At 36.4% G+C, this 9,830-nt stretch overlaps 2 protein-coding genes across 2 annotated transcripts; one reads left to right on the top strand and one right to left on the bottom strand.

Moving 5' to 3' along the window:
* The first annotated feature begins 1,126 nt into the window (after positions 1–1,126).
* Positions 1,127–2,513, top strand: LOC111398491 (signal recognition particle 43 kDa protein, chloroplastic). Its single transcript, XM_023025411.1, has one exon. It carries the CDS (start codon positions 1,148–1,150, stop codon positions 2,327–2,329), a length of 1,182 nt encoding a protein of 393 aa, XP_022881179.1. The 5' UTR covers positions 1,127–1,147; the 3' UTR covers positions 2,330–2,513.
* Positions 2,514–3,121: 608 nt separating this feature from the next.
* LOC111398490 lies at positions 3,122–8,381 on the bottom strand. Its single transcript, XM_023025410.1, has 8 exons — positions 7,938–8,381; positions 7,404–7,475; positions 5,709–6,464; positions 5,280–5,414; positions 4,984–5,067; positions 4,013–4,075; positions 3,822–3,908; positions 3,122–3,700 (listed from the first exon to the last, which is right to left on the bottom strand). Exons 1-8 carry the CDS (start codon positions 8,325–8,327, stop codon positions 3,440–3,442), a joined length of 1,848 nt encoding a protein of 615 aa, XP_022881178.1. The 5' UTR covers positions 8,328–8,381; the 3' UTR covers positions 3,122–3,439.
* Between the last annotated feature and the right edge of the window lie 1,449 nt (positions 8,382–9,830).

Here is a 9,830-nt window from a genome sequence, read left to right as displayed (position 1 = left end):
AGATAACAATAAAGTATATGAATTATATAATTCATTAATTGGGGAAAAATAATCATTGTATAACTTCGCACGTAGATACCTGAACATAAATTTATATAAGAGATGGAAAATTGGAGTACAAGATTTGTTTAGAGGATTGAGTGAATATGATAAGTGAACTTCATATGTAAGGTGATTTTAATAGAGTTTTCGTATGTTGTTGAATATGATAATCGATGATTAAGGCTCTCCTCTTTATAGAGCTTGGAGAGATTTGGGGTAAGATTCTCTTGGTTTTCCCAACTTTCGAGTGAACGGTTGAGAACACGTCGATTTCTCCTGCAATTACACTGCTCTTGATCAAGTTGACTGTTAGATATCTTCCCGAAATTCATATAATGAAGCTAAAAGTAGCGTCCTCTTACTCATCTCTTGATTTCCCACAAGTTTGATGAGTACATGACCTCAAATTGCAATTATTTAAGAGCTCTAACTCTTGCTCTGGCAAGAATTGTATTGCGAAGATATAGCCCTAGATTGATCATTAATTTTTAAATTTTAAAACTCATTTTAACTACAAATTTTATTAACTTTTCAACCATACTTTTCATCGTTTATTACAAAAAAAAAAAAAAACACTAAAAGTTTTATTAATAGTGTTGCTCAAAGAAATTATTCGATGAGCAATATTGCACCATCACCAGCCGTCTAAACAATGAATCCACTTAGCAACCTCAATGAGAAACCTTCTATCTGGCCTCTCCACCAAAATGAGAGTGCCTTGAAAATAAGAATATGGTTTTTATGATTTATAACCAAATCATAGCCCCCATTTAACAATCGTTATTTGAGAACTCTCTTTTCTACGTAACTGTTTTCAATAACACATTCACACAAATAAAAATTATACACGTAAATTAGAAACGCTTCTCTACTTTTTAATCATACATTCTTCTAAAAATCATTTCTCAAAATATTGTTTTTCCCAAATGACGATCAAATAGGGCTTAGAATAAATGATGTGTATGTAATCCTAATACATTGATTTTCAAGTGTCAACTGTCAAGCTGAGCCCATGTCAACAGAATCCAAAATAGAGAAATTGACATAAATAGCATAATATAAGGTCTTTTATAGAAGATGTAGCACCATTTTTAATAAGAAATGGATGGGGTTCCTTATCCAGAACAATCTCTGCGCTAGATTTTCTTCATCAAAACCAATTACACTCCGAAATTCAATTGCAGTGTCAATGGAAATTCTTCCGTATCTCTCTCGCCTCAAACTGTCTCCACATCTCAGTTTCACCATTTGCAATACCAATGCTGTAAACATCGCTCCTCGTCTCCCCTTCCCCTTCAAAACCCATCTCCTTTTTCCAAGAAGCGCCACGAATTTCTCACTGTCCGCCACCGTCGAAAGCCATGAATCTGCAAAAGTATTCGACGATTACAATGAAGATGAGAGCTACGGAGAAGTGAACAAAATAATCGGGAGTAGGGCACTCGAAAATGGCAGTGGGATGGAGTACTTAATAGAGTGGAAGGACGATCACGTACCCACATGGGTTCCTTCAGATTACATAGCCAAGGACGTGATCGCCGAGTACGAAGCTCCCTGGTGGAACGCCGTGAAGAAAGCCGACGAAACGGCTCTCAGAGAAGTTATTAGCTCCGGCGACGGGAGAGACATTGACGCCGTGGATCAAGACGGCCGGACGGCTCTTCTGTTCGTATCGGGGCTAGGCTCGGAGCCGTGCGTGAAGCTGTTAGCCGAGGAGGGTGCAAATGTCAACCACAGAGATAACAGTGGCGGATTGACGGCTTTACACATGGCTGCTGGTTATGTCAGACCCGGAGTGGCGAAGGTGTTGATCGAATTCGGGGCGGACCCCGAATTGGAAGACGATAGAGGAAAAACCCCATTGGAATTGGCCAGAGAGATTTTGAATGTGACACCAAAAGGCAACCCTGTTCAGTTTGCTAGGAGATTGGGATTGGAGAATGTGATAAAGGTGTTAGAGGACACCATATTTGAGTACGCGGAGGTGGAGGAGATCCTCGAGAAGAGAGGGAAGGGGACGAACACGGAGTACTTGGTGAAATGGAAAGACGGAGGGGATAACGAGTGGGTGAAGGCGGGATTGATAGCCGAGGAGTTGGTCGAGGACTTTGAGGCCGGGCTCGAATATGCTGTGGTAGAGTCCATTGTGGACACGAGAAGGGGTGAGGATGGGAAGATGGAGTATTTGGTGAAATGGACCGACATAGAAGACGCTACTTGGGAGCCCGAGGAGAATGTTGATCCCGATTTGATTCAAGAGTTCAACTTAATGAGAAAACCATCGTGATTTGATCGAAGAATTGTGTTTGTATTTGCTTTCATCTTGAGAGCGAGTCGATCAATGATCGACCGATGTCTTCGGAATTTTCAATCTCTTGTATTGTTGTTTATTTACCAAGAAAAAGATTGGCCTGGCCCTGTGATATAAATGGAACTTCATTTTTGAACGTTGAATTTAGAATTTTGGGTTAGCCACTCTTATTCTTGGATCCCAAAACAAACCAAGACACACTAAATGTACCTTTCATTTTGCCTTACAATATTTAAAACGTGAGATTGGACCCTTTCTTGAAGCAGTTTTCTAATAATAATGTTGTAAATTAATCATAACATATTATTCTTTCTCACTTCATACTAAGTCTGAAAAACATTGTATTGCTTTTGTGATATAAAATTGTAAAATTAGTATTGAGTCCATAAAATTCACATCAAATTAGATGCAGACTTTGATTTTTGGAATCCTTTACTAAAAATGAAATTTCAAAATTTACGCTAAAAAAAAAGACAAGACTGGAAAATATTACAAACTCGATTTTAGTGGATGATACCTCCTCTTCAGCTCATTACTTGACAACTATTGCAAAATCTAATCTCCACCCTAAAGTTTAAAAAATTAATTGCAAATTAATTCTTAACCACACCACCCATGAAAATTGTCAACCAATTCTTACACTGGGTTTGCTATCTCGACTTTATTGCCCCTTTAGTTATCCACCACTAAAATTTTAACACATCACTCGAAGACAATCAAGCCGAGATAGCATATTTCAATTATTCCGACTCCTACTCCCACTGAGAATTTAGGAACTGCTGTCCAATGATATTCTGAATTGGGATTTGGATGTGTGAGAATAATAATTCAGTTGTGCTACACGTACATCACAACCTATCAGCATAGAATCACATTTTGCTCCCAATGGGATAACAATCAAATTGGGCATGGTTTTGTCAGAGTTTGTACTCTGGCTCAGTCCATGCAAAGCCTAATCCAACTTATAATGGATGAAATTTGATTAGAATCCCATAAAACATGATATTGAACAATATAGTGATACAAGCACCAACTCCAGATTTGATCAGCAATTTACAAACAAAACAGTTTCCCAGGGTACAGGAATCACTCAGGATCTTCAGCCTTTGTCTTGTTGAATGATTTTTGTTTGTCCAGTGCAGGAACGAATGCTTCAGTCGTTTTCTTCTGGACATCACTGGCTCCCTTCTCACGGGGACTCAAAAGCTTCTTCTCAACATCTTCAAACTTGGCGGTAGCTAATGGTGCAGTGCCTACCGCCCTGGCAGAACTGGACCCTTCTATTGTCAGTGTAGAAGCATCATCTCTAGAAGCATACCAGGTGTTACCACAGGCGACGCACTCCAGCTGGAAAAATCATCAATCGATGAAGATTGTTATAGCAACTCGATGCATATTCAATAGCTAAAAGTGAAGTAAATACGTTCTCATTCAGGACATTGAAAAACAGAAAGGAAAATGTACAAACGTGGTAGCGGTCTCCATGTCCAGCCTGAATGATCTCAGTCAAACCGACTTGTTTCTCATTGCATCTCTTACAGCGAGCATCAGTCATCTGGACAAAGACAAGCAAAAAGATAACACTGGCAACCATGATTCAATAAAAAGGTCAAAAAATATCATCAATGCCAATCATTTGATAAAATAGCACTAAGTAACCTGCCGGATGCGCCCTGATTCCTCAGGCTCCCTGCTAGCTATTTCCTCTGCTGTTAGACCCTCCTGAAAAAACAATTGTGGGTTTTTGGGGGGTGGGGTGTGCGTGTTAAGAGGATAAATTCTAATTTGTAACAAATGAACACGAAGCCCGTTTGACAACCATTAAACAGAATTTTTATTCATTCATTTATTTTTTTTTTGGAGAAAATGAGTTTTGGAATACTTATTGGAGAACGTGTGATTTAAAAGTAGGAAAAAGTTGTGGGTTTATAAGTAAAATATTTTTTTGTATGTATGGTTGAAAATAAGTTTGAGAAAAACCAAGTTTTGTTTTAATGATTGCCAAATAGGGGCTAAAGTGGTAGTAATTCTTATAGTTTAAACTAAACAAACGATATATGTTACTTTAACTAGTTTCAAGCCCTTCGAGACTAGAATATGTCATTTAACATGTCAAGGACCAAATTGAAAGCTCTGCATCACCATATAAAAACACTCAAGCAAGTGCATGTGTTAATAAATAGGGAGGCAGTGTTTCAGTTTGGTCCTTGAAATGCTAGAGGGATTAATCCCAGTCAAAATAGGAAGAGTAAGGCTTAGTTTAATTGAAGATATAAAAACGAAGGAAAAATAGTTCTGAGTTTAAAACTGACGAGAAAAATCTAAAACAATAGTTTCTAACAGGATGAAAATTTTCTACAACCAGAAGTCTTGAAAAAGGATGGTAATGAACTAATAACTTCTACTCAACAAAGCCTTGTATCATCAACCCGACAGCCAAACATGTTAACAGGTTATAATTTGAATTTCTCCCATTGAACCCAACTTTAGAACAGGTTTTAAATATAATCTTGACATTGATATTACAAACATCAAGTATATAGTGCCCAAAACAAACAGGGGGGAAAGAAAAACAATTATAATTGTTCAAGAGATAGACTCAGAGATTAACAACCAACAGTAGACTGGACCTTTAATTCATTTGGTGACATATTCAGTATTTGTGAAGGCTCCAGCTCCCCATTCAGAAGACGTCGTGCTAACACAGCATTATTCTGGCAAGAAATAGTGAATTAAAAAGCAAAAACACAAGTCAGGAAAATATATGTAGGAGAAAAACTAAATAGAGAAGGAACATACATTACTAACAGTACTGGAATGAAAGAAGTACATATGCAAAAGTGTTGTGCAAAAATGAAATAGTAAGACCTTTTTTTATATCCAGATGTCCACAGACTTGTGCAAAAAAAGTGAGTAATGGCCTAACCTTAAGATTAAATGTTAATTGTCGCAACTTTTGGTTATACTTGTGAAAATCAGAGGAGAGTGCATCATGCACAGCCTTCTCAAGAGCAGTTACAGCAGAAACAGCTGCATCCGGCCAGTGAAAGGACTCATTTCCCTGACCAAAGAAAAGAAATATCTCAAGTATGTTCTCATATTTATGTGTATCTTCTAACAACTGATATCATTAGTCATATTAATAACTGAAAATATTAAGAGCTCGTTTGGGCCCCATTTTCTAAAACTCATTTTCAACTACATATTTCATAACACCTACAGGCTACAACTTTTATCAACTTTTCAATCATACATTTCATAACTTTTATCATAATCTACTAAAAATTTGATTTTTATCTAAAACCAAATGGGGGCTAGATGCTCCACAATCTGACAAAAAAATCCAAATGCTTACAACTGGAGTCTTGCAGTCAGATTCATTTATGTGATTTGAACTACCGCTCTTATCCCTGCTATTGCTTCCATCAACACCATCTTTTTCTTTCTCGTCATTCTGCTTGCTGTGGATGGGAGTGCATATAAATTGAATTGCTTGTAAAAGCTTCTCCAACCCCTTGTCCCTCTGCATTTCCCCGGTGAGTACCTTATGCTGTGATAGGATGGCATAATACTCTGATGAACTAGCAGCAGTACTTCCTGGAGTTTCTGCTTTAAGCGATTGCTGAGATCTACTAATTCCATCATCCTCCCTGGAAACATCCAAAGGCCGAACATTCCTTCTCTTTAAAAGACGTTTACTCTTTGTCTGATCTTCCTGATTCACAGCAGTATCCTCGGGCTCAAGGTCAGGAAGCTCTCCTATACGTGAAATAGTCTTCTGAACAAGAAGATCAATCTCATGCTGTTTGTTGTCTTCATAATCTTTATCCGTTAGCTTAAAAAGCCTTTTCTGCTCAGTATCATAAACTTTCTGCACAATAAAACCGGGATGCTGTTTTCGCTTTGGAATTTGCTTGTTCAAAGGTATGAAGTGCACGACACACTTGTGCATGACAGATTCTGCAGGCACTTCATCTCGATGGAAACTATAAAATAGTTCCCTAGTATCGCGTGATTCCCAATTTCCACCGCCTTTTTTTTCTGCCTCCTCTGGACGATAAAACCACTGTCCAGTTACCATCATGGCCCCTTTTCTGGTCTGAGAAATGTCCTGTGCACAGAATAACTAATTAATAGATATACACATAGGAAAAGATGTATCTTCATGCCATGACAGATGCATTCCTATAACAAAGTAAATAATACATCATTAAAACAAGAATAACTATCCAACTTTTAACACAGGGATTACAAGTTACAGAGCCAACAACCAAAAAGGATAAACAAGATGTGCTAAAAGATTTGTCATCCTATAGAATTTGATGATAAAATTAAGCCTATGTTTGGCAAGTGTCTAAAAATCAACACTTTTTATCTACATATTTCATAGGATCCACAAGTACTACCACTTATCCACCACTCATTTCTATTTGTTTATAAACTCTTGCCAAACATATGCTAACAGAGATCAGTTATCATTTGCAAAACAGCTAATGCTCTTTATCTTTCTTGATATTTAAATTGCAAGTACAGGAACTTCGAAAAGGGATTCAATGATACAGAACTATACTTCAAACCTCTAAGACAACTATACTTATCTGCGTGGAGAGAGATATAGGGGAAGTCATTAGAAGCTCTAAACAATAAACCCAAAAAAAATCTTCAAAGTTCAACATAAATTATCTTCTAACCACCCAAAAAAAAAAAAAATAGAAACATCCACAAGAACATCTTCAAGATTGTGCGCCATATATAGAAACAAAAAATCCCACATATAATGTTCATCGTACTTAAGAATTTAATAAATATTCAAAGTCCATGCCACATTAAACAATGAAATCAAATCAAATGTCAATTTTACTTGAAAAATTACTGCATGTGATCTAAGAAACATGCTTTGACTTACACCTGAAGATCCATAAAGCAACACTAATATGATATGGTGAACTTATACAAGCATTCAGATTGAAATTTATTCACATAAACAGAAACATAACATAACAAATGTGATCTCTGACTCCCAAATTTAACTAATAAAGACAGCACAAACCTTAATTATGGCCACGTAAGGTTTCTGCATTTGATTTTCAGTATACTCGGGAACTAGGAGCACAGGATCCTCCTACAAATAAAGAAGAACATTATGATATGAAGCAAATTTGCAGAAAAAAATTATCTAGCCATTTGAAAGTTGTAACAGCCATATGATTTAAAAGGATAAAATAAGTGATGACACCACTAGTATCATTGACAATAGAAAAAGTAGTCAAGCAAACAGATTAAAACGGCCCTTCAATCCTTTCTTCAATATAAAAAAATCATTCAATGCCATGATAAAGAAGCATTACAGCTAAATTGCTTAAACAATATATTTTCAAGTTTCATCGATTCAATAGAGAACCAACAGAAATAACCCTCTGAACTCATTATAAAGTTTACTCAAAACCTAAATTCCTACCCTCTCAAAATCACCATATAAAATGGTTCAAAAACCCAACATAAACAAGGAATAACTGAATTCATAAAATGATTTATAAAATCACAATTATCTCATCAATGAACAAATAAAAAATAAATCGCTCACCAGATCATATTTGTTGCCATCGTATTCAAACGACGCATAGTGATTCCTCCTCCCTTTCCCTTTCCCTGAAACCCTAATCACGTCACCAATCGGCTGAGCCTCAGGCTCCGGCTCTGGCTCCGGCTCCGGCTCCTCTTTGTCCTCATCCTCCGGCTCCTCCTCATTTTGACTCTCAACCTCCGTCTCAGGATCCTTCACTTTCTTCTTGTTCTTCTGCTTCTTATTCTCTCTCAATTTATCCTCCTCTACTTCAAATTCATCTTCATCGTCCAGACGCACCCTTTTGCGCTTCCTTTGGTACTCCGCTTCAGCTGAGCGGCGCGAGGCCAGAGGCACGTCGTCCTCATCTTCACTGATCGCAACCTGCGCGAACCGGCGGTTTTTCATCATCTCTTCTTTTCACGTTTACAGCGTGTTGCGTGTGTAAAAGAAGAAGGGTGACCAGGGTTAGTAGAAAGTTCGGTTCTAAATTCGACGTGGCTAATTACAGATTTTTTTCCCATAATAAAATAATAGAGTAAATTTAACCAATAATCATTGAACTTTACACTTGATTACTACTTGCTCACTCATCTTTCACAGATTACTGAATGCTGACTCATCTTTTCATATAATTACTCATTCACCACTCATCTCTTCAAATAATTGGGCGACTTTTACGACAAATTTTCGACAACTTTTGATCACAAAAAATGACAAATTTTGATACCGTTGAAAAGCCCATGATATCCTCTTCAATTACCACCCAAAATCTCATTATAACTCCAAGGGATTCGATTGAAAAATTGCCTTAAAAGTTGCCCAAAAATTTTGAAAATCTGCCCAGATTTTCAGATTTTTTGGGCGACTTTTAAGGCAAATTTTCGGCAACTTTCGACCATCAAAACTATCGAATTTTGATACCATTGGAAAGCCCACAATGTCCTCTTCAATTACCATCCAAAACTTTCTCATAACTCTAAAGGATTCGGTCGGAATAAACCCACAAAATCAACATCTTGAAAAGGCGAAAATCTGGACAAAGTTCTTGATGCCGACTTTGTGGGTTTATTCCGACCGAATCCTTTGGAGTTATCGGGAAATTTTGGGTGGTAATTGAAGAGGACGTTGTGGGCTTTCCAATGGTATCAAAATTAGATAGTTTTGATAGTCGAAAGTTGTCGAAAAATTGCCTTAAAAGTCGCCCAATTATTTGAAGAGACGAGTGGTGAATGAGTAATTATATGAAAAGATGAGTGAGCATTCAGTAATATGTGAAAGATGAGTGAGCAAGTAGTAATCAAGTGTAAAGTTCAGTGATTATTGGTTAAATTTATTTTAAAATAATGATAGCCCCTTTAATTCCTATTATTTCCAAAAGTTTTCCTTATTTTTTAATTATAAATTCTCTAACAATATACCATTTCGAAATACATTCCTACAATAAAAATGGGGAACAAGCTTTAATATATAAAATATAAATATCACATCAAGATAGAATCAATTTTTATCGATTCTAACCCTACTATAATTCAATTGTTTCAATAATACTTCATTTTTCATTTTTCAATATGTAATAGTTACTGCAAAATCCTTGGTCATGTACGAACTTCGTGTTATAAATTATCAACCCCTATTTGTTTCCAATTATTTGAAGAGAACAATGCATTTTTTGACATTTTTTTACAGTAGTCATTGGTTCAAATCCAATAATAGGTAGAACTTATTAGGCCCTTGTTTGAGCCCCATTTTAATTGAAAGAATGCATTTTTAAATAGTAATTGATGGAGAATGTGTAGTTAAAAATTAAGGAAAAAATTTGAATTCGAGTATAATATTATTTTATTGAATAATGTACGGTTAAAATGAGTTTTGAAAAAAATGTATTTTTGGAAGAATGAAGCTTAAACAATT

Source organism: Olea europaea, chromosome 8 (assembly GCF_002742605.1).
Source record: "Olea europaea var. sylvestris chromosome 8, O_europaea_v1, whole genome shotgun sequence".
Classification (NCBI taxonomy): domain Eukaryota; kingdom Viridiplantae; phylum Streptophyta; class Magnoliopsida; order Lamiales; family Oleaceae; genus Olea; species Olea europaea.
This window is presented reverse-complemented; position numbering and strand designations above follow the sequence as displayed.

What these genes read in the sequence shown, in the direction of transcription:
- LOC111398490 (XM_023025410.1), bottom strand. Translation starts at nt 8,327, where the DNA reads ATGATGAAAAACCGCCGGTTCGCGCAGGTTGCGATCAGTGAAGATGAG. An exon ending in CTGACTGCAAGACTCCAGTT is followed by an intron (nt 5,415 to 5,708) that starts GTAAGCATTTGG and finishes TTCTTTGGTCAG; the next exon opens with GGAAATGAGTCCTTTCACTG. An exon ending in TGTCACCAAATGAATTAAAG is followed by an intron (nt 4,076 to 4,983) that starts GTCCAGTCTACT and finishes TTGTTTTTTCAG; the next exon opens with GAGGGTCTAACAGCAGAGGA.
- LOC111398491 (XM_023025411.1), top strand. Translation starts at nt 1,148, where the DNA reads ATGGGGTTCCTTATCCAGAACAATCTCTGCGCTAGATTTTCTTCATCA.